Here is a 27964-nt window from a genome sequence, read left to right as displayed (position 1 = left end):
AATAAAACAAAAAAGATAAAGAAAAAAATTAAAAGAAAAAAAGGTAGTTTACGAATAAATTTTTATTTTTATTTTTATTGTAACTATAAAATTGCCAATTAATTTTAAAAATAAATTTCAATTGAAAATTATCTTATGAATATAGTATTGATTAAATCGAGATATTAGAAGGTCAACCTTGTAATAATTTTACAATTTTACAATTTTACATGCCATATAGTAATACTGTAAATAAATCTCTTTTGAAACTTTTCCCTTTTCACTATCCGCCTAAGACTTCGCCACCGATGAAGATGAGCAGAAAAATCGCTGCTTCTGCCACTAATCTGAATCGTAGAAGACGAGTTGCTTCTCCTGAAATCAGTAATTATGTTCGACCATTCTCTTATTCCTGTTCGAATTTCCATTGTTTCAGTGGCAATGATCGAGTCTTTCCACCTGAGCCGCCCAGATTAGATTTCAGTAGTGTTAAAGATTTAGATAATGCTATTCACTTGTTTCACCAAATGGTGAGAATGCTTCCGCAGCCTTCTGCTCGCATGTACAACAATCTCTTGAGTGTTATTGCAAAGATGAAGCAGTACTCCTTTGCCCTCGACGTGTTCGATGAAATGAGTCTAGTGGGTGCCCCTGTGAATGGCTACACGATGAATATTGCGATTAATTGTTATTATCTTCTAGAGCGTGTAGGCTTTGGTTTCTCTGTAATGGGCATTTTCCTCAAGAGCGGTTTCGCACCAGATGCGACAACTTTCAACACTCTCATTAAAGGACTGCTTTTAGGTGATAAGGTCTCCGGTGCAGTGGAAATGTTTGAAAAGGTTTTGAGTTTTAAAATGTGCGAGCCTGATGATGTTATGATTCTGACGATCATAGACGGGCTCTGCAAATCTGGACATGTTCTTATTGCCCACAATTTGCTTCGTAGGCTAGAAGAAAAAATTAGGTGGAGACCCAATGTTAAGGCTTATAACGCAATACTTAATGGGTTATGCAAGTGTGGAATGGTGGGTGATGCTTTGCAGCTCCTATCCGAGATGGTAGGTAAGGGTGTTTCGCCTACTGTATTCTCGTATAATTCAACGATTCAGGGTTTGTGTGTTGTTGGTAGACTGAAGGATGTTCAGGACTTGTTGAATGAAATGGCTGATTGTGATATCTCTTTGGATGTTGTTACTTTCAGTATATTGATCCATGCGTTTTGCAAAAAAGGAAAGACGAATGAGGCCGAGGATTTGCTGGGAACTATGAAGCAACAAAATATTTTTCCTGATATTGTGGCTTATAGCACGCTGATAGGTGGGTACTGTTTGCGGGGTGAAATTGATAAAGCGAAACAGTTATTTGATTCTCTAGCAGACATGGACCTCAAGCCCGATATTGTTTGCTATAACAGCTTAATAAATGGGTACTGCAACAAGAGTGGATGAAGCTTGGCTTCTTTTCCTTGAAGTTCCTTGTAAAGGCTTGAAGCATAATACATTTACTTATAGTACCATGATACATGGACTATTTAGTAGCGGTAAATTTGCTGATGGCTGGAAGCTTTTCAAGGATATGAAAGCCCGACAAGTTAGACCTAACATGATTACTTATAATATACTATTGTATGGGCTGTGCAGGAATGGGGAGATTGATGAAGCTCTTTCGTTACTGCGCATGATTGAAGCGAAAGGAGTTAATCCTGATACAACCTCGTATGCTACTCTTATCAATGGATTATGCACACATGGAAAACTTGATGTTGCAAGAAATCTTCTTGACCGACTTAAGCCTGATATTAAGTACTATAACAGCTTTATAAATGGATACTGCAAGATGGGAAGAGTTGATGAAGCTTGGTTTCTTTTCCTTGAAGCTCTTTGTAGAGGTTTGGAGCATAAATACAAGGATTCCTTAGTAAAGATAGAATTATTGACGCTTGGAAGCTTTTTAAGGATATGGAAGCTCGACGAGTGAGTCCTAACATCTTTACTTATAATATATTATTGGATGGGTTGTGCTGAAATGGGGAGATTCATGAAGCTATGTTGTTAGTCAACATGATTGGAGAGAAAGGTCTTAATCCCGATTTAGTCTCGTATGGTACTCTTATCAATGGATTATGCAAAAATGGAAAATGTGATGTTGCTATAGATCTTCTCAACCAACTTTATTCTACAGGTCCACAACCTGATGTTAGAATCTATACAATGATCATTAGCTCACTTTGTCAAGAAGGATCAATGGAGGAGGCAAAACGTCTGTTTGTAGAGATGGAGAACCGTGGTTGTGCACCCGATAGTGTGACATACAACATTTTTTTCCATGGTTTGCTAAAGAAAAATGAGCTTCACAAGGCAATAATATTTTTGGAACTAATGCATGAAAGGGGGTTCTCATTAGATTCTACTACTCTCTCGATGCTGCGCAATCAAGTGCAAGGACTGAGTGAAGATATTTTCTTCTCAAATTGATGAATGATGTTTTGACCAAAATTGGAGTGACTCAGCTTGAGCATCGTGCCTGATCTGCATGGGTTTCTATTGAGTTTCACAGCCACACTAACCACTATTGACATTGTACGTAAACATCGTTGATCTATATATAGTATATATACTTTTAAAAGTGTCTTGTTTTACAAAATTTGTTTTGCCTATTATATCTCCCTATTATATATTACATCTAAGGGCAATAGTGTAAATGTAATATTTATAACAAAAAGTCTAATAATTTGCTATGATTTATATCAAGTCTTTTAATCATTATCTCATTTGGAGTATTATTTTTTGTTTTTTAATTCTAAATAAAAAACTCTGAATCATTGAATTAAAAAATTCATGCTAAATCACTCCCTTATGTGTTTTTCTGTTGCATTAGATGAACATGAATGTCAGTATTACTCATAAAGATTAGTAGTTAACTTTTTAGGTTAGGGTTATCTTATCTTTGGATGAACATAGGAACAGAACAGCATCACTTTGGTAGGCATTGGCTATGCACCTCAATCCTTTGAGGTGTCGGTAGTTTCAGTAGTTTTGGTTCATTGAGTTATTTGATTTACCTTCACTCTATCAGCCCTCCTGTCGTGTGAACTGTTATGCTTTTCTTCATGGTGAATTTTCTTGCAGAAAGAGAATTGAGAACATGTATATTTGGCGCTAGCGCCTAGAAGAATGTAAAATAGGGTTTTTTGGAAGTAAAATTATCCAAGTAATTATTGCAATTCACTTCTACAACCTTAACCATGGATTCTGCCTGAGTTAATTGCTTAACTAGTCCCTTCAGCATGCTGTGTTTTATGATATGAAAATTATGGTATTAAGTGCACCTGTTTTTGGTTCAGCATCTTGGCTGAATTTACTTTGTCAAAAATCTAGCATATTAACTTGAACTGTTCTAGACTGCTCTAAATTCATTATCTGTTGACAAATTTATTCAGAGTTACTTATTGCTATATCCCTGCCTAGATTGTATTTCTAGTTTTACCTTGGTTGACTCTTCGCGTTCTCTTTTTGTTTCTCTGTTCCATGCTGTTACTTATTACCGCATGTTCTATGGACAATATTAGAACTTATAAGCATACACATTTGGAAGATATTGATAATTTGAAAAAACTTAGATATATAGCTTTTACGGCTGTAAGTTAGTCTTGTTTAATGTTGCTTCTGGATGAAGCATGAATTCTTTCTAGTATTAAATTGTGTGCTTTGGCTGCTTTCATAAATGGACACATGCTTAAGTATGTAAAAGAGATTTGTTCTGTATATGGTCTGACATATCAAGAAATTTGCCAAATTTTACAGTTTATTTGTGTGTGTATAGAGAAGCATATTTTCCCCGTTTTCATCTTATTATTTCATAACTGTACAAAGGGACAGAATGCTTTACCAGATTTATTTGGTAATATGAAGTATGTAGAATATGGCATGTATTCCTAAAGTTCATTATTGAGTGTTTTGAAATAAAATCTTCTTTTTCAATTATTGACTTCATCTGATATCATTCATACTGATATGCCAGCCAGGTTGGTACTGGCGCTTGGATCTGATGCCAAACTTGATGTTGTTCTAGGTGCAACGAAATATGCCTTACCATTTTCCACCCTTGAGGATGCTTGTGTTAGGATTCGACTGCCTCCTACAAATTTCATCTTGAATAGACCTATAAAATTATGTGTATAGGTTTTATAACGCCACCTCTGTTTGTTGAAATTGTCTTATGCAGAGGGTTAATGAGAAGCTAACAGCACTGGAACGGAAGTATTTTGGTAAAGATTGTCCAATTCATGTTGCCATTGTAGGATGTGGTTACTCTGGAGTTGAATTGGCTGCCACAATATCTGAAAGACTGCGAGACAGGGGAGTTGTACAAGCTATCAATGTTGAAAAAACAATCTTGCCTAATGCTCCACCCAGTAACAGGGAATCTGCATTAAAAGTAAGCACAGTTATTTAATTGGATAATAATCATCTGCTATGGTGTTTGTTGAGTTGATCAATATCTTCTGCTATCACTTTCATCATCCTAGATATTTCATACAGTTAAATATTTAACTGCATGATCCTATGTTGTAGCACCTTGACCTCTTGATTTAGTTTTCTCCTTGGTCATGGTGCCGTTTCATCTTTTCAATGCAACCTATTTTGAAATAACAAATCTTTCCAAATGCTCCAGCTGGAAGCAGAGAAAATACAAAATAAGATATGGCAGTAATAAATTAATCTTCCCACATGAAGATTTTTAATTTCTATACACATATTAGCTAGTCTGAACTATATTTTATCCTTTGGAAAATATAAAAAAGAGGATAAATAGGAAATGCTAGTATTTTTTATGCTATTAAAGTTTGTTTATATTCCTTTTTATTTTCAAATCTTGGCTAACCATATAACTGAACAAGAAAAACTAAAAGGATGTGGCTAATAAATGAATGAAACTAAATCTTTTTAGGTATTTGTTATTGAATTTTGGAGTTCGAATTTTCTGTATATTAAAATTTCAGTTTGGCTTTGCAAAATTAATACAATGATTCAATAGAGCCTTATTTATTTGCTGATTACAATATGAGATAACTGAAATGATATGAATGGCACACTTGCAAGGTGATTGTGTGCTCATCTATAACTAGTGCTATTGAATTGAGTCATTTTGGTAATTTGCTCTTGACAACTAGTATTTTTTCCCAATTAGAATTTTCTTAGGTCTTATTATCTCCGAAAAAATATCTTGGGTCTTGATTCAAGCTTTCAAATTTTCGTAATAACCATTTGAGTCTAGAAGGTCTATTCTACTTGTAATTCTGTAAGCTTGCTTTTGGGTTGTGGGGATGGGGCAGGGTTTTCTGTAAAGGAAAACCAAATAGCAAGATTGTTCTTTATGACTAAATTGAATAAAATAATGTGATTGACTGAAAGAAAAATTAGAAGAAAGTGCTTCTCTCTCTCTCTCCCTCCCTCCTATCCGTATGTAAAATTATGTTTCTTCTCGATCATGTTCCTTGCTTTAGTAATGCATTTGACGAGAATAGGTCAGCTGAGGACTCTGATAGGTCAGACTCTCTGATCTTATTTGACTTGTTTTGTGAATAAAAAATGAAACTGGCTCTTATTCAGATGACTTCTCTATATTAAGAGTACAAAAACTAGCAAGAAAATTAAAATGCCAGACAAGTCTTCAGTAGCTCTAATGTGATGTTACTTATTTTATGCTCAAGTTATTTCATAAAAGATCGTTTTCTGAAAATGGCCCGACATAATGAATGTGCTTATAAGCTCATCCTAATCTTATAAGTTGTTTTCAAGGGAACCAAAACAATCTCTTAGTTATTTGAAATATAAAGCCTTTCTTGTAGGCTCTCTTATCAAGGAATGTCGAGCTTTTGTTGGGTTACTTTGTCCGTTGTATTAGGAGAGCTGCTGAGCTCAGGAACTCACCTGAACTCGCAAATGTTCAAGCTGCTCATGAAAGACTTATACTGGAGTTGCAGCCTACCGAAAGGGGCATAGAAAGCCGATGTGTTGAAGCAGATTTAGTTTTGTGGACTGTCGGGTCTAAACCTCTACTTCCTGAACTAACACCCAGTGATAAACCCATTGCCCATTGGTCTTCCCCTCAATGGTAGGGGACAAGCCGAAACAGATGAAACTCTTCGCGTTAAGGGTCATCCACGTACATTTGCCATTGGTGACTCATCTGCTGTATAGGACAAACAGGAAAAATTGCTTCCAGGCACTGCTCAGGTACTCTTTGATTCTTTTATTTTCACCTCAGGAGTTTTTACTTCCCCTGTTTGCAACATTTAAGTTCTTATCTGGTAGTGATTGGGCTTTCTGCTGCCATATTTTGATTAGGTGGCGTTTCAGCAAGCAGATTTTGCAGGCTGGAATCTGTGGGCTGCTATAAATGACAGACCTCTACTTCCTTTTAGGTTTGTTGTAATTGAGTTGTATGAGACACGTGCATTGATGTTACCTAAGTTGCTAGCACGAAAATATGCCAGGCACTATGCAATTTCAATCTGTTATCTCTTTAACTCACCTATTCTGAAGATGTAAAATTGTAGAAAAAGTACTGGGTTGTGCTGCTAGAGCTGTTAGGGTAATCAAGTTTTTTCCATGCCTAATCAAAATTCTAATGCGATCATATTCTTGAAGTGGAGGATGGCTTACTGATCAGATTGCAGTATGTGATCTCTGACATCGGAAGTTGTAGAAACACATATAATGGCAGAGCCTAACTTCAGTTTTGTTGCTGCAGGTTCCAAAATTTAGGAGAGATGATGACTCTTGGGATTGGGAAATATGATGCTGCTATTACACCAAGTTTCATCGAGGCTTAACGTTGGAGGGTCCGGTTGGGCACACAGGTATGGAGACCCTTGATATCTGCAACTGTTCCCATATCCTTGTCAATCTGAAGCTGAATCTGATTTCGTTGCAGCTAGGAAAATTGCTTATCTACTGAGACTACCGATGGAGCACCGGTTGAAGGTAGGTATAAGTTGGCTAAGCAAAAACTGCTGTAGAGTCTACAGCATTATTACAGGATACCTTCACCAAAATGCTTTCTGGCTCGTAGAAGGCAGCAGCAGATGACATCGACTTGTCTCTCGCGATCATCATTCATTTAATACTGTTTTAAGCATACTAGCTAAATCACACCAAAAATGGAGGGATAATATTATAATATTATCACACAAATGTAATATTTCAGTATATAGAACCGTACATACACATACGTACATATTTCAACAATTGTGGCCATGTAATATGCATGATGCAGATTTATTTACTTCTCTTGAAAAATGTATTGCATTAGACGACTGAAAGCAGTCATGAGGAAATTGAAGAAAAAGAAGTGATATTATCACAACTGGTATGGTTTTTAGTGTGCTAGCTGCTAGTGTTTTACTATGGTTTTTGCAACAGTTAACTATAAATCTACTCGCACTTATTATTCACTATCAATAGATTTGATTTTATGTGCTTAATTATGCACAAAATCTCCCTGTTTCTTCTACTTAGATAATTTTTTTCATCTGAATTTGTTGTTTTGAGTGTCTAATGATCCTGAAGTTTCTTCCATCTCTTTGTTATAATATTTCAGCAGGACTGTGACTTTCTTTTATAGCATTTAATTAACTTGGCGTTATCTGAAAATTCGAAAGCTAAGGAGAAAAGAGTATTCATACTATGCCCGAGTCTCGACATGTTGTCTTCCTTTGATGATGCCCGAGTCTCGACATGTGCAAGAGTAATAGGAGCATTACACTACAAAAAAATACCGAAATACCGACGAGAATTATCGGCGGCGGAGCAGCCGCCGCAATTGCGGCGGTACATCGACGGCATACAAGGCAACCCACCTTAATTTTACGCAATACCGGTGGCGTTTATGCTGCCGGCAATTACCGGCGGCGCGCTGCTGCTATTTGTAAAATAAATTAGTTTAAGTTTAATTTTAATTTAGCGGCGGTAAAAAGCCGCCGCTAATTAGTGGCGGCGCTGTGTCGCCACTGAGCTGCCGCTGATTGGTGATTAAAATCAGGGTCAGATCCTCTTTTCTTTCACGCACAGTGCACACACCCCCTCCCCCCTTCCCTACTACCCGACGCACCCCTCCCCCACAGCCGATATTCGCCGCGTCCCACCCCGAGCCGCCGTCACCATCGAGCCACCGCCGCCGTCAGACCACCTGCTCCGGCCAGCCACCCCTGCAGGTCCTGTTTCTCTCTCTTTCTCTCTTATTTAATTTCACATCTCATTTTCTCTCTTTATCGTCTCAGTTAGATGACGCCGTTGTCGCCACCGCCACCGCCACCGCTCTGCCGCCGACCACTACCGTACGGTCTCGTTTTCGTTATTTTATTTATTTATTAATTATTTTGTTAGATTAAAATTAATGTTAATTAGATTAATTTTAATTAATTTATAATATGTGAAGTTTGATTAATTTTAATTTGTTAGATTAATTTTAAATTTATTTTTACTATTATTTTGTTAGAATCTAGTTAATGTTAATTAGATTAATTTTAATTAATTTATAGTTTAATTAATTATGAAGCATGATTAATTTTAATTAATTAGATTAATTTGTTAGTTTATATATAAAGCATGAATTAAGTATGAATTTGCTAGATTAATTTATTTATGTTAGATAATTTTGTTAGATTAAGTATGATTAAGTGAATTGTAAGTATGCTAGTATGTGTTTAGGATGAAATGATATGTTATTATATGATGTGGGATAGATTTAATCAATTTCTTAAGGATCTTCTTCCTTTGGGATACAAATTGATTATTTCTTAAGGATCTTCTCCCAACAAATGATTGTGTTTAATTTAATTACTCTGTTTTTTATTGCTTCATATATATATATATATATATATATATATATATATATATATATATATATATGTGATATATTTGTTATTTTATTTGATAATTGTAAACTAATTGTGTCTATACTTATCTGAATCAATTTGAAACATGTACAATGTCTAACCGTAGAAGTTTTTTTGGGTGGGGTAGTCGGTCTTCTGGGCCTGAGCAGGAGCGACAGTCCTTTTCAGGCTCTAGGCCGTACATTTTTGCAACTTCAAAGGGTTCCACTCCACAGACCGCTACTGCCTCTGGGTCTAGAAGGCCCAGAGGCCGATCAGTGGCTGAGATTAGGTCCGACTGCACTAGGCACGACGGGAGGATCCTCTTTCAGAGGACGGCTGATGGGTAAGTATTTTAATTTAAATCGTTATTTTTCTATACTAAATAATTATATAAATTACTTTGACATATTTGATTAGTGATTCACTCATCACTCATCGCTAATCTAAGATTCCTAGTAATAATTCAATATTCTTAGTAACAATCTTATAATTATAACTTAAGAATGTTAATTTGATTTGTGATTCACTCATCACTCATCACTAATCTAAGATTCCTAATAAGAATTCAAGATTCTTAGTAAAAATCTTATAATTATAACTTAAGAATGTTAATTTGATTAGTAATTCACTCATCACTCATCACTTATCTAAGATTCCTAGTAAGAATTCAACATTCTTAGTAACAATCTTATAATTATAACTTAAAAATGTTAATTTGATTAGTGATTCACTCATCACTAATCTAAGATTCCTAATAAGAATTTAAGATTATTAGTAACAATCTTATAATTATAACTTAAGAATGTTAATTTGATTAGTGATTCACTCAGAGCATCTCCAAGGGTTCCTCTATTTTAGAGGGCCCTTCACTCTATTATAGAGTTGAAATATACAGTTTTTGAATTTTCATCTCCAACGATCAACTCTACATTTCCCTCTACAATAGAATATTCCTTTTTTATGCTCTTTAGTATTAAATTATTTTATCAATTCAATTATTATATATCATATATATTTATAAATAAATATATTTATATTCAATTAAATGTAATTAAAATTAAAATTGAAATATAAAATAATTTAATTTTTTTTAGAAAAATTAATTAATAAAGTGCTATATTTAAATATTATAGAACGATTAATTTATTTCAACAACATAAAAACTGAAATTACATAATACTCTTAGAATTAAACATTACACAATACTTAACAAAACATCAATTACATGATAAAACTAACTAATTTTCTAAATTAGAAAACTCATCCCATATATGATCGACTAATGCATCACGAAGCGCAAAGTGAGAAACTCTATCTTTGATTTTTTTATAGCGTCCAAGAAAATCTTGGAAATGGTTTGTTTCATTTGGCATTGTTTCAACATCTGGAATTGGCACTTCTCTTGCAATTTCAATTGGTGCAGACAGGTCACGTTCATCCTCAACAATCATATTGTGCATAATAATACACGCTTTCATTATATTATCCAAATGTTTCTTTTGCCAGTAACGAGCTGGATTTGCAACAATTACAAATCGACTTTGAAGAACTCCGAATGCACGCTCCACATCTTTCCTACACGATTCCTGTCTCATTGCAAAAAACTTTTTTTTCACAGAGCGTGGCTCATGAAAAGTTTGTACAAGTGTGGACCACTTGGGATATATACCATCTGCTAAATAATAGCCCACATTATACTCTTTTCCTTGTATGACATAATGTGTGGGTGGAGTGATACCTCTAGCAAGGTCACTGAAAAGATGAGATCTTTCCAACACATTAATATCATTATTGGATCCTGGCATACCAAAGAATGCATGCCATATCCAAAGGTCATAATCAGCAACTATTTCAAGAATAATTGTTGGAGAGCCACTACGACCGGCATATGAGCCTGCCCAACCTGTTGGACAATTTTTCCACTTCCAACGCATACAATCAAGACTACCTAACATTCCTGGAAATCCACGTTGTTTACCAATATAAAGTAGTCTAGCAACATCACTAGCATTAGGAGATCTAAGATATTGATCAGAAAATATTTCCACAATTGCACGACAGAATTTCTTGACACATTTAATTGCAGTGGACTCACTAATATTTATGTACTCGTCAGTAGCATCTGCTGGTACCCCGTATGCCAATATTCGAAAGGCAGCTGTTATTTTTTGCGGTCTGGACAAGCCCCATCTTCCTGTGCAATCCATGCGTTGCTCGAAAAAACCATTATGATTTTTGACAGCATCAACAATACGGAGGAATAGACTTCGAGACATTCGAAAGCGTCTACGAAACATTCCTTCGTTGAATGTTGGATTTTCAAAAAAATAGTCGTTGAAGAGACGATGAGCTGCTGCTTCTCGGTCACGATGGATTACCTTGTGACCAAGAACTGAACCTCCATGAATTTTTGTAGCATTTTGATATTCAGCCAGTTGAGCTACAATAAGATTGTTATTCAAAATATGTTGACCCATCAATTGATGTTCAACATCACACTCGTTGATTAATTGTTCAAGCTCATCATCAGATGAGCTTGAACTTGAATGAGAAAGTAGTGAAGAAGAACCAATATTATGATGATTCATATTTTTTAAAGCACTATTTTATGAGTGGAAGAGAAGAAATAGGTGTGGTGGTTATTGAAATCGTGTGTATGTCTTAAATAATAAAAAAAATTCCAATACTATCTTATCTAAAAATCTTAAATATTGAATCGCCACCGTCCATTCAGATTTCATTAAATCTTCATCATCCACCTTATCACTCCCCTACTATACGAAAGGATTGATTTGACAACACCATTTGGTCCTACATGATATCAAATAATGCAGCTTGTGTCCTACATATCAATCTACAATGTGTCATGCAGAAAAAGATAAAGCATCGATTCAATCAATCCCATGCAGAAAAAGATAAAGCATTTGGTCAAATAATGCAGCTTGTGTCCTACATATCAAATAATGCAGCTTCAATTCAATCACCATCGTCCAACCAGATTTCATTAAATCTACACCATTTATTATTTATACCTTATCAATAAATCATCCTCTATATATATGAGCTATTTTTTCTATTTTAGCACACAATAACCCTCTTCCTTCTTTTACCAACTTGTCTTTCTTTAGCTGTTATTTCATTTTCCATGGCTTCTTCTCGACAGCCTAATTACACAATTGATGAAGATAAACATCTTTGTCGTGTGTATTTGGAGATATCTCAAGATTCAGAAACGGGAATACACCAAAGAAAAGAAAATTTTTGGGATCGTGTTAGGGAGGTTTACAACGAGGAGAAACCCAATCCAAATATGTATACTCGAAGTTCAAGATCACTTGAAACTCGCATGCAGGTTATTTTGAGTTCGGTTTCAAAACTCAAAGGGTGTATACAACAAGTGGAATATCTAAATCCAAGTGGTTGTTCTGAAAATGATATTGTAAGTAGTAGTTATCTATACATTTTTTATAATTATTATTTGTCTTACTCATTATAACATTTTTATTCATTATGCAGTTCACTCTTGCAAAAGAATTGATGATGCTAGACACAAAATATAAGAAAGGCTTCAAGTTCGAGCATGTGTGGTCTATTATGAAAGATTATCAAAAGTTTGATTGTCCTTCACAAAACTCTCGACAACAAATGTCTGCATCTCAGTCAGATTCACTACCACAATCTCCTATCTCACCTGATGGATTGTCTAATTTTTCTATCAATTTAAGTGATGGTAGTGGCAGTGGTTCTGGATCGTCACACCGTCCAGATGGTGTGAAAAAGACCAAAAACAAAAGAAAAAAAGGTGAAGATATGTCTAATTTTTTGAAAGTAATTGAAGAAGGAAATAAACGAATTGGAGATTTAATGAAAAACTCATCAACCACAAAAGAGCAAATTTTGCAACTACAAATGCAGAAGATTGAAGCAAAAAACAAAGCTACTGAAGCAAAAAACAAAGCTACTGAAGCAAAAAAACAAGCTATTGCATTCCAAATGTGGGAATCAGATAATAAAATTCTAATGATGGACACCGACAATATTTCTGATCCTGTTCGACGAGATTATTTCAAAAGGGAACAAGCAAAAATCATTTTTAAAAGACAACAACATTCAAGTCCATATGATGCTTTCAATATGTTTGGAGGAAATTTTCATGATTTTGGAGGATCAGGAAGCGACATTGGAGGATCTGGAAGCGATGTTGGAGGATCTGGAAGTGATCTTGGACCTTACTAGCATTTATTGTATTATTAGTTTAATGTTCTTGTATTTTTATGTGGTTGTAATTTTATGCTATTGTGTTTTTATGTTGTAATTTATGTTTAATTTATGTTTTCGTAATTTTATGTTAATATGCTTTTATATTATATTTCATGTTATTGTATTTATAAATTTTATATAATATATTTTAAAGGGTTAATAGCCGAAAAATACACGAAGTTTGCCCGAATTTGCAAATTGCACATGACCTTCAAAAATAGCCTCAGAATACATGACCTTTTAATTTAATCGTGAATTGCACACGGCGAGAATTCCGGCTATAATTAAAGTTGACCGGCAACGACGTGGCAATACGCATGGCATTTTTAATGCTGTGGCAATACACGTGGCATAAAAATTAAAAACAATGTAATTTTTTTATACATGTGGCATAAGAGAGAGAGAAATTGACAAATAATCCTTCTCTTCACCATTAATCCTCCAACCCTCCGGCGTCTTCTACAGCGAGCAGCGGAGGTGGTCGAGGGTGAGGCCGCCGCAGCCGCGACCGGTGGCGGCTGGTTTCTCAACGCCGCCACCTCCCCCGCCTCACCTACTCCGTCTTCCTCCGCCATGTCGCCTCTCTGTCCGCCTCCCTCAAACCCATCGTCTCCAACAACGCCGCCGCTTTCATCCTCCTCCACCGCCAAGAGCGCCATGGTTGCAGATCCCCAAATCGGGCCCTCGACCTCCTAGATCCCCAACCGCCACCTCTAACCTTCTCCAACCCACACACACCATGCAAGGATTGTGGCTTCAGATCTGGGATTTCTTCCCATTTAACATAGATTTTCCCTCACCACTCCTTCGATTTCATCTGGCTCGACTCCGATTTTGGAAGGTTGGAGGCGGAGGAGGGTTGTGGGGGATTTGGGTGAAGGGTTGTATACTGAAAGCAAGACTTTATGCTTGTATACATTGATTCCTTAGTTCATTGTAATTCTTCTATCTGAAATATTGTTATTGCATAATCCTATTATAGTCCAATTTATCTCATACTATAGATTATATGGTGTGTTGTCGATCACAGAAGATCATATAATTGGAAAAAGTTGAGATATAAATTGAGTTCACAATCGAGGCAACTATGGACGAGTTGCTGGTTTAGATTGTAGCATAAATGGATAAATAGTTTGTCTTGGCTATTTATTTATGCTAGTACCTTCGTGTATTGAACAGGATCACAGTGAGATGAATTCTTATATTCTGACTAATTAAGAATCAAGATCTCGGCGACTTAAATAATGTTAACCTTAGTTGGATTAATCGGTGTAAATAATATATTGACTATTGCTTTGATTTATCATGAGTGAGAGTTCTCTTGAAGCTCAATATACTCGATACTTTGGGTGATAGCAATTATTATTTGACATGCGATTATATTGCAATAAGGATCCGTGTCCTGCTAATAACAGGATGATAATATCCTCTCGAGAAACTTAATAAGTTTATCGTATTAAACCATGCAGGTGGAATTAGTTCCGATACGATAATAAGTTTAAGTGGTAGCACTCGAGATGTCGTTTATAATTAAATGACTAATTAATTAATTAATTGATCGTCAGAGGAATTAATTAATTAATGGATATTGGATATCTTAAACACGGGGATTAATTAAGTCTAATACTAGCCCCGACTCACCTAAAGAATAAAGAGGTAATTCAGTATTAATTTTCTAGTGGAATAAATTAATACTTGTGTCTCGATTTTATTCTGGGCTGAATAGGAAAATCGAGCACTGGGAGGCCAAACTTTATTCAAGCTAGTAGATCCCCGCTTGGCCCAATAAAGGCTTCACTCCATATGGGGCGTCCGTCCATCTATTTCTCACTTAAGCCTTTGGGCTTTGTTTTAGTTTAATTAGATGATGGGCTTATTATTTAGGGTTTTAATACCCAGTATAAATAATAGGTACAGCCCTAATTCTAATTACTTGTGACATTACGTGAGATAAAATATAGAGAAATCTGTGAGAGCACAGAGAAGTGAGGCGGCGCGTTTCCCTAGGAAAAGGAGAGGACTTGAAGATCGTTGCCACCCAACGTCAAGTCTTGCCGTGGGAACAAGTTGGAAGATCAACACTGGAGTCGATCATTGCCGGATTTGCAAGTAAGATTCTATCCTCTTGCTATAGGCACATGGTTTTTGTATGTATTCGTTTGATATCCGAAATGGATCACGGGCACGTGAATCATATGTCAAAATATGGTTCCTTCATTGGGGGGTTCTGCCAATTTGGGGATTTGTGTGGTGTTTATGTCGTGGTGTGGTGGTGGAAGGTGGCGGCTGGAGATGAGGCCGCGCTGTGCGACGCGGCAGAGATGGAGGATGGCGACAGATCTAATGCAACCGGGTTTTGCAGCCATGGTGGCGACTCATCTTGCCTATTTTTCAATTTTTCCAGATCTGAGCCTCATTTCCAGGTCAAAGCCGGCGGCCGAGATTTGGAGAAGCGACGCCTCGTCTGGATCTGGGCGGTTCGCCGGTCCAGGAGGAAGGCGGCAGCTGAGATTTGGAGAAGAAGGGGTGAGCGGCGGCGCGCCGGCGGCAGCGGGGGGGTGACAATATCGTTTTTTTCTTTTTTTAATTTTTATTTTTTTTAATTGAAAAAAGCTTCACAAAACGACGTCGTTTTGTATGATCGCCGGTATGTCCACGTCTGCAAATTCCGGGAGACACGTCATCTAAGATTTAAGGGATGGTCAACGCATGTGCAAATTACAACAAAATTAAAATGTGGTGTATTCTGAGGCCATTTTTGAAGGTCATGTGCAATTTGCAAATTTGGTGATAGTTCGTGTATTTTTTGGCCATTAACCCTATTTTAAATATTATACTTATTTATGTTAATTTAAAAATATAAATAATATAGAGATTATTAAATTATATTTTACAGATTAAATCAAGCAAAGACAAGCATTTTCTAAAGATAAAAGAAAAAATAAGTATAATAAAACAACAAAAAAGAAAATGAAAAACAAAAAAAATATATATACCGGATGAACAGTGCCCGCCATATCAAGCGGTGCACTGTTCACCAACTCTATTTTAAAGTGCCGTCCAGGAGATTGTTGGAGAAAGCTGTCACGCCAAATTAGAGTTCAACGCCACAATACCGCCTCCCTTGGAGTTGCTCTCATCACTCATCACTAATCTAATATTCCTAGTAAGAATTCAAGATTCTTAGTAACAATATTATAATTATAAATTAAGAATGTTCATTTGATTAGTGATTCACTCATCACTTATCACTAATCTAAGATTACTAGTAAGAATTCAACTAATCTAGTTTGGAATCAAGAATCTTAAGTAGAATATCTACTTATGATTTATAAATTAGATTGATATAAAATAAATAATAATAATAAATTAATGAATAAATATTTTTCCGACATAAAAATAAGGACGGAAACGAGTCTGATCCGTAATTAACAACATTTCTTGGATATCACCTCGACATATTCTAAGATTATGAATATATATGATATTGTATATTGAAATAGACTTTAAATGAATTAATAGGTACTAGATATATCAATAATACGAGTGTTATGTACTGGGGATTAATCGAAAAGAACTTCAAGGTTAAGCGTGCTTGACTTAGTGCACAACGAAGATGGGTGACCGACTGGGAAGTTCGTCCAATGTATGCAATACTGTATAAATATGAAAATACTTGTGTGGAATAAATAAATAAAATAATACTCCATCCGTCCCACTAATGAAGACACACTTTTCTTATTGGGTTGTCCCAATAATAAAGACACACTTTCAAATAAGAAAATAATTAAGACTTAAGATACACTAATTAATTGTAGCTTAATTAAGGTATAAATAAGAAACAAAAAACCCTACATCTATTTTCAACTCTCTCTCTCGGCCTCTCCGCCTCCCTCACGCCACTCTCTCTGTCTCTCTACCTTCTCCGGTCGACGGCGCCGCCGGCGCCGACGCCACGCCGCAACCGCCCCTGTCCGACCCCGTCCCACTAATGAAGACACACTTTTCTTATTGGGTTGTCCCAATAATAAAGACACACTTTCAAATAAGAAAATAATTAAGACTTAAGATACACTAATTAATTGTAGCTTAATTAAGGTATAAATAAGAAACAAAAAAAACCCTACATCTATTTTCAACTCTCTCTCTCGGCCTCTCCGCCTCCCTCACGCCACTCTCTCTGTCTCTCTACCTTCTCCGGTCGACGGCGCCGCCGGCGCCGACGCCACGCCGCAACCGCCCCTGTCCGACCCCTTTCTCTTTCCCTCTCGGTTCTCCTTCATCTCTCTCGCTCTAGACCTCTATTTCTGCCGCCGCCGCTTTCTCCCTTCCACCGCCATCTCTGGCCGAATAGCCGCCACCCATCCTCTCTCTTCTTTGCCGGATCTGGTTCTAATGGTCGGGCTTTGCAAGGCAGCGGATCTGGGGGACTAGGGTTTGAAGTGAAGGTGCTGAGGCGGAAAGCGGGTGGGGGACAGCCACGATTGCTCGCCGGATCTGCGCCGGGGAAGAAAGGCGGTGGTGGGCGATCGCCCTCTCTCTCTCTCTCTTTCGTTTGGATTTGGTGTTTGTGGGTCATGAAAAAGAATCATTTTTCACTATTCTGCCAAGCTCGTGGTGAGAAAATCAGAGAAGCACCGCTGCTCAAGCTCATCGACGACGTTGGCGGTGGTGGCCGACGATGATTCTGCCATGAAAGGGAGCGGCGATTTCGGGTTCAACTTTTTGTTTTTTGGCTTCAATTTCATTGTGTTGCCCTTTCTAATTTTCGTGTAATACACTTGAAATTTGAATTTTTAAATCTGGATTGGAATGCACTTGGAATTTTTGGTTTGATTATGCAATTTGCTTGTGTGAGTTCACGGATAATGGTGGTTGGCGGTGTAGTGGTGGTCGGCAGTGATGGTCGGCGGTGGTGGGTGGTGGCAGACACTTAAAATACAGTAAGAACAATCATTAATCATTTATTAATCAAATACACCAAGAAGGTGGTGCACCCTACTTTATTATCTAATCTACCTCACCTTAACCTCCATGCCCAAATGAAGTGTGTTTTCATTATTGGGACGGATGGAGTAATATAAAAAATAAATTTTTAGAAAATTACTGGCGGCAAAAAGCCGACGGCACCCTCCGGCCAGGGTCGTCACCGCCATCCGGTGGACATTACCGGCGGTGGTGGTGCTGCCACTAATCACCGGCGGCAAGTGTCGCCGCTATTTTTTTCGTAGTCCGGCGATCTCGCCGACGTTCACCGGCGGCGATCCCGCCGTTATTTCCCGGCGGCGGTCATATGCCGTCGGAATGGAGATCACCGACGAGAAAATTATCGGCGGCCTCTCGCCGCCGGTAATCTTCATACCGGCGGCAGCCCTATATTTATCGGCGGCAAAAAGCCGCCGGTAATTTTGATTTTTTTTTGTAGTGTTAACTGAAGAAGATGACGGCGCACCAGTACGAGATACTTCCTCCGTCCATGAAAGAACTTCCTAGGAGGGAGTGGCACGGCCGCACGGGTTTTAAGAAAAAATATTGTTGAATGTATTGAGAGTGGATAAAAGGTAGTTGAGTGTATTGGGAATTGTGAAAATGTGTTATAATATTGGGAGTTGTGAAAAGTGAAAAGTAAGATGATTATAAGTGGTGGGGTATAATTCAAAAATAAGTAGGAAATTCTTTTGTGGATGCCCTAAAAAGAAAAGAGAGGAAGTTCTTTCGTGGACGGAGGGAGTACTTGCTTATAATATTGTTCCATTTGCCTAAAAAAATAACAATGATTTTTTTATAAATAAACAAACAATAAGAATAATCAAGATGATAATGTTACTTATAATATTTGTTATTCCACATTATAAAATCTAAACATCTAATCCCAAACCTTCTAAACATAAATAAATCATATTTACGTACAAGTACAATACCAAAGAAAAGCTCTAAGTCCCAATACCATTCAACAACAAATTTAATTTTAGAGTAAATATATAAAACTATCCACTTTCATATAGTAAAAATAAATTTTAGCCACTAGAATAAAAACATTAAATTTTAGCCACTTTTTGCGCGAAAAAGACTAAAATACCCCTCCTTAAATATTTGCAATTTCCCAAAAAAATCCATAATCTCTCTCCTCTCATTTTTTTCGTACCAGAGCTCTCTCTCTCTCTCTTTCTTTTTTTTTTTTTTTTTTCGCACCAGAGCTCTCTCTCTCCCCTCACCTCTTTCTCTTCTCTCTCACTCCTCTTTTTCTCTCTCTCCGTTAGGAACATCAACTTGCTGATCTCCTCCGGGCTCATCGTTCTCCTGCTCTGGAAAATTTCCTCCACTTGCTTGAATAATTTGTGCTCTTTTACCCCTAAATAATTGCTAGCTAGGTTTTTGAATGAATTGAAATCGCACAATTGGAAATTGGACAATCCGTCCATGAAATTGAGCAGAGCCGATGTGGAAACCTTAGGCGCCGGATTCTCAGAGACGTAGCGGTCGAGATCTTCGACGACGACGAGGGATTTGGAGGAGCTCTGCAGCAATAGGGCGTTGAGGTTGGCGTAGAGGAGGAAATTGGCGACGGCGGCGATGAAGTTGGATTTCCCGGTGCCGGAGGGGCATAGAGGAGGTAGCTCCGCTTCCAAATGCGCCCTAATTTGTGGAGGTACTGTATGGAGCGGGCGAACATCTCCAATTCCAATTGGATCCTCATCTTCAAATCCTGGCTAATCATGAGGGAGTCAAAATTGGCAGGGTGATCGAAGGGGACGGATCTCTAGCAACTGCCGGCGTTGTTGTGGAGCCGAGGGCCGCGGTCATCGGCGTCATCGGAGACGGCGTGGATGTGCTGGAGATAGGGTTTGAGAATCCGACGCTTGTCCTTGCGCTTGATTTTGAGCACAAAGTTGTATTTTTTTTTTTTTGCAAAGTTGTATTGAACCTTCTGATTTTAGTTTTTACCATTTGAGAGAGAAAGATAATTGAAATGAAAAAAATTACTGATTTGTGAGTTAGTTCCTGTAGTTTCTCGTTTGATGCTTCGATTTGATAATGTGAATATGTTAAAGTTTTCATTTTTCTTGAATTCACAACCACATTTATGAATTCACAATCAAATGACCTTGGAAACAATTCTTGCTAGTATGAATTCACAACTAAAATTCATAACTTATTGTTTTTGAATTCACAATCATCTTGATGAATTCACAACTTAATATTTTTGAATTCACAACCATATCTATGAATTCACAACTAAAATTCGAATTCACAACAAAAATAAGTTATAGTTTTAATTGTGAATTCAAACTTTAAAAACTCAAATTCACAACTACTTGAATTAACAACCAAAATAAATTCTAGTTGTGAATTCGACTGATTGTGAATTCATAACCAACATAAATCTGGTTGTGAATTAAATTTTGGTTGTGAATTCGTTTGTTGTGAATTCACAACCAAAAAATTCTAGTTGTGAATTAATTTTTGGTTGTGAATTCGATTGGTTGTGAATTAAATTTTGGCTGTGAATTCGACTAGTTGTGAATTCACAAACAAAAAATTCTGGTTGTGAATTCGACTGGTTGTGAATTCTCAACCAGTGTGAATTCACAACCAAAAAATTTTAGTTTTGAATTCACACTGGTTGTGAATTGCGGGATTTTTTAAAGGGGTGATGTAAAGTGGCCATTTTTTAATTTTTAATGTGGAAGGGTATTTTGGTAACAATGACCATTTTTAAATATTTTTATCTTAGTGAACAATTTTTAATTTTACAATATGAAAGTGGCCATTTTAAAAATCCACTTTTATAATTTTATATACTCCCTCCATCTGCTAAAATTATGTAAAATTGCTTGGGCGCGGGATTTAATAAAATTGGTATAAACTCTAGTTCACAAATTAATTTTACAAAGTTCAGAGAATAGAGATAAGAGTAAAAAAATGAAATCTAACCACAAATTACACAACAATGGAGTTGACAGCAAATTGCGCTAAACCAGTAGAAGAAAAAATGAATTTTGCGCTTCTAGAAAAAAAGAAGATGAATTTTGCGCTATATTGGTGGGGTCGATTGGTATGGGTAGAGAGAAAGAATGAGTTTTACGTACGCTAAAGTGTAGAGGAAAAGATGAATTTTAGGGCTTTTTGTTGTGTTGTGTGTTGCTTGCAAATTGCAAATCATTTCATTTAGACGAGCTGCAGAGTTGGATGGGCCGAGGCCTTCTTACAAGGAATTATTGAGTTAATTATCCATTATTTTTGGGGGAAATGATGATACTTCTTCCGTCCCACTGTATCTGAGACTCTTTCTATTTTGAGTGTTCCATTGTAAGTGAGACTCTTTCCTTTTTAGTAAATTTTTTTCTCTTTAAACATATTTTCACTTTTTCACCTACACACAAAATATATCTTTCTTAATTCTCGTGCTAAAAAAAAAGTCTCACTTACAGTGGGACGGATGGAGTATTTGAAACCTACACATTTTCTTTACAAAAATTCCTGGCAAATAACAAAGTGAATATATCTAATTACTATATTTATTTATTATTAATTATAATTGTAAATATAAAATTACTAAAATATCCCTAACTTTTTTCAAAATTTCAGAGGGGCCCATTGTGGCTCCGCCCCTGATTCATAGAGAATTAAAGCTTACGATGACAGTCGACAGATGACCATATCTTTCTTGTTCATCATTATGTTAGTCCCAGATTTACTATTAGTTGTACTCCCTCCGTCCACGAAAGAACTTTCTATCTTTCCTTTTTGGGACGTCCACAAAAGAACTTCCTACCTTTTTTTGGAATGTACCCCACCACTTATAACCCTCTTACTTTTCACTTTTCACAACTCTCAATATTAATTATAACACCTTTTCACCACTCCCAATACATTCAACTACCTTTTATCCACTCTCAATACACTCAATAATATTTTTTCTTAAAATCTGTGCCACTCCCTCCTAGGAAGTTCTTTCATGGACGGAGGGAGTATGTTTTTTACTTCATTCAATTACACTTTACTAATTTCGTTTCTCGAGGTGATATCCAAATCACAGATTGAAATCCCATATCGATGGTGATTCAAAGCTTACACCATTGTTGCTGTCATTAGTGGCCACTGGCCATGGCCGAGTCTCAATAAATATTGGTAAATCGATCTACCACTAAATACACGAGACGCTCGGTTACTGAAATATTGTCGATAAGTTGTAAACGGGCATAGCATCAAAAACTAAATTTTAAGAATTGCATGCTTGATATTTGGTTTGAGGATATTTAGGAATGCATGTGCACATATGCTCATACATGAAATGTGAAATTCATTTACGTAATAATTTCATCATGCCAAGAAGATGATTTTTAAGTTGAATACACACAATTAGGGTGTTTACTTGTATGATTGATAAGATGTACTCTCTCCGTCCCGTTATTCATGTCTCGTATTCCTTTTTAGGTTGTCCCACTGATAATGTCTCGTTTCTATTTTAGGAAATAATAAGGGCATACTTAAAGTAAATTAATTCACTAATTGTAACACTAATTAATCCCTATTTTCAAAATACACTCTTTAACTAAACCCCTAACTAATATCATTAAGATTTAAGTTGTGTGCACCGTCCTCCTCATGGGAGAGTATCTCATGCTATTAATCTACCTTGTTGTAATTATCTATGAAGTATTTCAAATTGATCTTTACATAATATAGTTGGAAACATCAAAAGCAGATAAACCTATGATATGTTGCTAATATAATCAATCAAATGTGGAACTAATTATTGAAATTATTATTAGCAATGAATCAGATGCTAGCTAGTAATCCAGCTTTACAATTCAATCAGAGTGGCAGCCTCCTACAATCAGCTTCTTCCAAGAAAAGTAGGAAACAAATTGAAATCTTCTCCAATATAAAGCCAATGGCTCCACACAACCTGCAAATTTCTGTATCATGAAAATAAAATCCAATAACTGACAAAATCAAACTCTCCCAAAACTAGCAATGATCATTGTGTAGTTTCAACTACAAAATAATAGCTTAAACATACATATATATAACATTGCTTAAATATTATAAAGCCTCGGATTAATGCAGCCTAAAAAACATACACATTGCTAAAGAAAGGTATACCTTAACAAAAATCCTCTCCATCTAGAGGAGTTTCTGATGTTGGAGATGGGAGTGAATTCGTGGCTCCTTCTCTAGCATCAACGAGCATGGATATGACCTGCCTCATATTCGGCCTATTGATAGGCGACGTACTGGTGCAGAACAACGCGATTTTGAGAACCAAGGACATCTCCTCGGTTGTCCTTTTGGCACTGAGATCAATACGCTGATCAAATATCTCAGACACCGTATCTAACTTGTGCATCGACCTCCTCACCCAGTTCACAAGGTCGCCGCCTTGCTCTAGGGGTTGCACCGGAGACTTTCCCGTGACTAGTTCTAATAGAACTACTCCAAAACTATAGATATCACACTTCTCAGTCACCTTCATTGTGTAAGCATATTCTGAGACAGAGTTTGAACAAGTTAGATTATGGCATATATGCTAAAATTGAAATCATATGTGAGGAAAATAATGTTACCTACCAGGAGCAATGTATCCATATGATCCTGCAACAGCAGACATGGATTTGGAGTAGGGGAAGTCCATCAACTTAGCCAAGCCGAAATCTCCTACATGTGCCTCGAAATATTCATCCAGCAAGATATTGTTAGATTTGATGTCGCGGTGTATGATTTGGGGCTTGCAGTCGTAGTGCAGATAGCAGAGTCCCTCTGCAGCACCAAAAGCAATTCTGTAGCGCGCGTCCCAGTCCAGCATAGTCGCTGTGTCGTCTCCATGGAGTATTTCGCCAAGGCTCCCGTTGGTCATGTAGTGATACAAGATGAGATTGCTGTCCTGGTGGTAGCAGAAACCATACAGTTTGACAATGTTCTTGTGCCTAATAGTCCCGAGAGTTGATATCTCAGCGCGGAAACTGCTGTCTCCTTCTCCACGCGACTTCAACTTCTTAACTGCAATGACCTCTCCATCAGCCATGACGGCCTTGTAGACTACACCGCAGGCCCCTTTTCCAACAACTGCTGCTTCGGAGAAATTCCCCGTAGCTTCCACAAGGTCCTGATAATTGAAGCCTTGTTTGGGGAAGTAATAGCTATCCAAGTCATCATCTCTGCTTTGGTCTTCAAGTGAGGCGAAGGAAGGCCCCGGGCGCCTCATTATCCAGCAAACTGCCACAATGAAACCTAAGGAGGTGATACCGACACAGAGTGCAACGATGCTGACTATTCTTTCTTTTGCTGAACCATCCTTGAACCAGCTCCTGTTTGGAGCAGATGGGCTTGGATCCGAATGGCAATGGTTTAGACCCAATATGCATAGTCCGTTGTTCCCACCGAAGTTACTAGCATCCATCTTCTGGAAAGTCGGCGTGTTAGGCACCACTCCGACTAGATTGTTGTTAGAGAGGTTGCATTGGATGAGGCTCCTCAATCCCCCTATGGAGGTAGGGATTTCACCACTAAGATCATTGTCGTTCAAATAAAGAAACTCGAGCATCTGAAGGCTCCCCAGGCTGCTTGGGATCAAGCCGCTGAGATTGTTGTGACTCATATTAAGGGCAATCTGAAGAGCAGTAAGTTGGCTTAGCTCAACTGGAATGCTCCCTGAAAATGAGTTTCCTCCCATTTGCAGTTCAGTCAGTCTCACTAGACCACCTAAGCTTCCTGGAATCGGGCCTGTCAATCTGTTATCGGATAACTTGAGCAATTCCAGTTTCACTAGCATGCCTAGTTTATCTGGAACAGGGCCAGTAAACTGATTGCTGCTAAGATCAAGCCTCTCTAGCTTTATACAACTTCCCAACTCTTGAGGAATACTACCAATCAACTGGTTGAAGGAGACGTTGAATGCAGCGAGCTTCACAAGATTCCCTATCTCAGGAGGAATGTGACCAATGAAATGGTTGTGTGACAGCAGGAGTCTCTCTATGTTTCTAAAGTTTCCAACTTCCTGAGGTATAAGCCCCGAGAACCGGTTTTGGTGGAGCTCAAGTGCTGAAAGGTTTTGAAGTTTTGTATACTCCACAGAAAGGCTTCCAGTGAGTAAGTTGTCTCCCAGCATTAGCTGCTCAAGTGAGTTGCAAGTTTTTAGGCCATGGGGAATGTTTCCAGACAACCGGTTGGATCCTAGGCTAAGAAAATTCAACGTGTGAGATCGACATATATGTGCAGGTATGCTGCCTAGGAGATTATTTTTGGAAATGTTAATGATTGAGATGTTGGATTTGTATCCAAGAAGTGGAGGGATGACACCGGTGAGATGATTGCTGAAGAGCTGAATGTCCTTGAGGAAAGGGAGGTTTTGAAACTCTAAAGGGATCGAACCGGTTAAGTTATTTATGGACAGGTCCAGCTTTGTCAACTGCTGCAACTGCCCTAGCTCATTGGGAATCTCTCCCTTGAGGTGGTTCTCAAAGAGATAAAGCAACTGAAGCCCGGAAACCTGAGCCAACTCTCTCGGGATGAACCCCGTGAGGCGATTCTCAGAGAGATCGATCTCAACTGCATTTGAACAGTTTGTTAGCTCAACTGGAATGCTTCCATTCAACTGATTTGTATAGAGGTAGAGCCTCTTCAACTTGGCCAATTTCCCGATTTCTTTGGGGAGGGCTCCTGTCAACTGATTCCCATTCATGGCTAACAACTCCAAACTAGTGAAGTTACCTATGTCTGGAGGAATCTCACCACTAAAATGATTATTCCAAAGAATCACTGTGGTGAGAAACTTAAGGCTTTGCAGCTGAGAAGGGAAAGGGCCCTCTAGCTGATTCTCTGCTAACCCTAACATTGCTAAACTCTCACATTTACTAATCTCAACAGGGAGAGGGCCTGACAGCAAATTCCTTCCAGCCCTGATGATCCTCAGGCTCCTCAACTGGCCAATGGACGACGGGATCTCGCCCGTTAGATTGTTGCTGTAAATCACAAGCTCCTCAAGGGAGACAAGATTGCCAATCTCATTAGGGATTCCTCCAAATAGATAATTCTCACACAGATACATCTCTTTGAGGGATGTGATATTGCAGAGCTGAGATGGGAATTCACAATGGAGCCTATTGGTGCAGAGGTCTAAGACTTGGAGATTTTGGAAGCAGTTGAAATCATAAGGGATTGGACCAGAAATTAAGTTTCTGGAGACATTCAACATAGTTAGGTGTGGAAGTTTGCAAATGGCAGAAGACAAATTGCCAGACAAGTTGAAGCCACTAAGATTCACAGAGACAACTACCTTAATATTATTGGAGCTACAGCCTATGCCTGTCCAGTTGCAGGGATTGGAATCCATGGAATTCCAGTTTTGGAGATTAAGGTAAGGATCACTAAGGGAATTCTTGAATTCCAAAAGAATAGTTCCCTCTTCATTCAATGATTGAACAGAAACAAGTATGCAGCAAAACATTATTGTCAAATGCAAAATCTTGTGCCCTCCCATTACTGGAAAAAGTGGGGAATAAACAAAGAAAAGAAAAAAGGAGCTCAAATAACTAAGAAAATCACTGATGAATACAGCTGAATATGATGGTGGCTTTTAACATGTCAAAATTGAAAAAGAATGTTAGGATTACTTACAGATACTAAGGACCAATCCAGCTAAATAATCTCACAAGAATTCAAAGAATAGATGGTGCCCTACATTGCTTCATGGTGATCACTGAAAAACAGGATCCATGAACAGAAAAAGAAAGCAATAATTCATGATCTTGTGAGCCATAAAGCAAGCAGAAAGGTGAAGAAACTGAAAGGGAAAGAAACAAAACAAAGAAATGGACTTTAAGCTGTTGAGCCAATTACAGTTAAAGAAAATGTGGGAATTAAATATGCATATAAATAAGTGCAAGCTACAATTACAAGAGATAAGGCTCCCTCCCTCACTCCCTCCATCTATGTCTAAGGGGAGGGGAAGGGCTATCACATAAAAGAGAGGAAAAAGAAAAGGTGATTGATTGACAAGGCAAGAAGCAGGAGATGAACCATGAAAGTCACAATCCAAAGCAGGAGAGAATTAAAAGGGTCAACTACAAAATTAAAGAAAAAGTAGGGAAATGTGGTGCATGTGAGTCTTTATTTGAGTGCTGAGTTCTGAAGCTCCACAATCTCACCCTCTCTCTTCTCTTCAGAGATTCATCATTTCACTTCTCTCCATTATTGGTTGAAATCTTGAAATGAAATGCTTTATACCACGTACGTAGCAAGTGGTGGAGGCAGGCAGAGATGGAGATGGGACGTGGGAATACTAGGATTACAATCTCTTGCCATTGTTTTCTGCCTCTGTAAATGTGGGATGACATTTTTGACAAGATGGGATTTTTATTTCTTTTTTGTTTTTTTGAAGAGAGTTGTAGTATTTTGTAGTGTTGTGATGAGTGATGGAACTGCGATGATTTGCATCAAGACTATGGTGAGGAAGGTGGGTTAGTGGATGACTGAATTGGAACTTATCTTTCTTTGCCTACTTTTTGTGACTTTCAGTGTTGTGTTTGGCATCCTTGGAAAATGAATTCAATCACTCTATTTCAATATTATTAATGAACAATAATACAAGACTGCAAGATTTTTTTATTTTTTTTTAAAAGAACTCGAAAATAAAACATCTCTTTCAGTGGATTGTGTATATTGCAATTGAAGGTATAGATAGATCTTATGTCACTTATTTGCCGATAATTATTTTATTTTACTAAAACATATTCGTGCTTTGGATTTCTATTCACTGCCGTTCCAAGACAACGTTTTACATACTTCGACATATGATATACTTGTAACTCATTTATGATTAAAAATTAACCGATA

At 37.4% G+C, this 27964-nt stretch overlaps 3 protein-coding genes and 2 pseudogenes across 6 annotated transcripts; 3 read left to right on the top strand and 2 right to left on the bottom strand.

Annotated features, from left to right (window-relative positions):
• Nucleotides 1–218: 218 nt before the first annotated feature.
• LOC131026457 (pentatricopeptide repeat-containing protein At1g62670, mitochondrial-like) lies at nt 219–7353 on the top strand (annotated as a pseudogene).
• Nucleotides 2748–7353, top strand: LOC131026458 (alternative NAD(P)H-ubiquinone oxidoreductase C1, chloroplastic/mitochondrial-like; annotated as a pseudogene).
• Nucleotides 7354–10100: 2747 nt separating this feature from the next.
• LOC131026456 (uncharacterized) lies at nt 10101–11446 on the bottom strand. Its single transcript, XM_057956329.1, has 2 exons — nt 10820–11446; nt 10101–10606 (listed from the first exon to the last, which is right to left on the bottom strand). Exons 1-2 carry the CDS (start codon nt 11341–11343, stop codon nt 10105–10107), a joined length of 1026 nt encoding a protein of 341 aa, XP_057812312.1. The 5' UTR covers nt 11344–11446; the 3' UTR covers nt 10101–10104.
• Nucleotides 11447–12011: 565 nt separating this feature from the next.
• LOC131025800 (uncharacterized) lies at nt 12012–13102 on the top strand. Its single transcript, XM_057955589.1, has 2 exons — nt 12012–12218; nt 12383–13102. Exons 1-2 carry the CDS (start codon nt 12012–12014, stop codon nt 13100–13102), a joined length of 927 nt encoding a protein of 308 aa, XP_057811572.1.
• Nucleotides 13103–22874: 9772 nt separating this feature from the next.
• On the bottom strand, nt 22875–27667 carry LOC131026455 (leucine-rich repeat receptor-like serine/threonine-protein kinase At1g17230). 4 transcript variants are annotated; one of them, XM_057956328.1, is made up of 4 exons: nt 26747–27667; nt 23702–26611; nt 23237–23620; nt 22875–23049 (listed from the first exon to the last, which is right to left on the bottom strand). In XM_057956328.1, exons 2-3 carry the CDS (start codon nt 26607–26609, stop codon nt 23238–23240), a joined length of 3291 nt encoding a protein of 1096 aa, XP_057812311.1. In that variant the 5' UTR covers nt 26610–26611; nt 26747–27667; the 3' UTR covers nt 22875–23049; nt 23237. The 4 variants fall into 4 exon arrangements, with proteins under 4 accessions (XP_057812311.1, XP_057812310.1, XP_057812309.1 ...); XM_057956327.1 differs by having other exon boundaries at nt 22875–23039; XM_057956326.1 differs by having other exon boundaries at nt 23702–27667.
• Nucleotides 27668–27964: the final 297 nt, after the last annotated feature.

The sequence above is a fragment of the Salvia miltiorrhiza genome, chromosome 5 (assembly GCF_028751815.1).
Source record: "Salvia miltiorrhiza cultivar Shanhuang (shh) chromosome 5, IMPLAD_Smil_shh, whole genome shotgun sequence".
Classification (NCBI taxonomy): domain Eukaryota; kingdom Viridiplantae; phylum Streptophyta; class Magnoliopsida; order Lamiales; family Lamiaceae; genus Salvia; species Salvia miltiorrhiza.
This window is presented reverse-complemented; position numbering and strand designations above follow the sequence as displayed.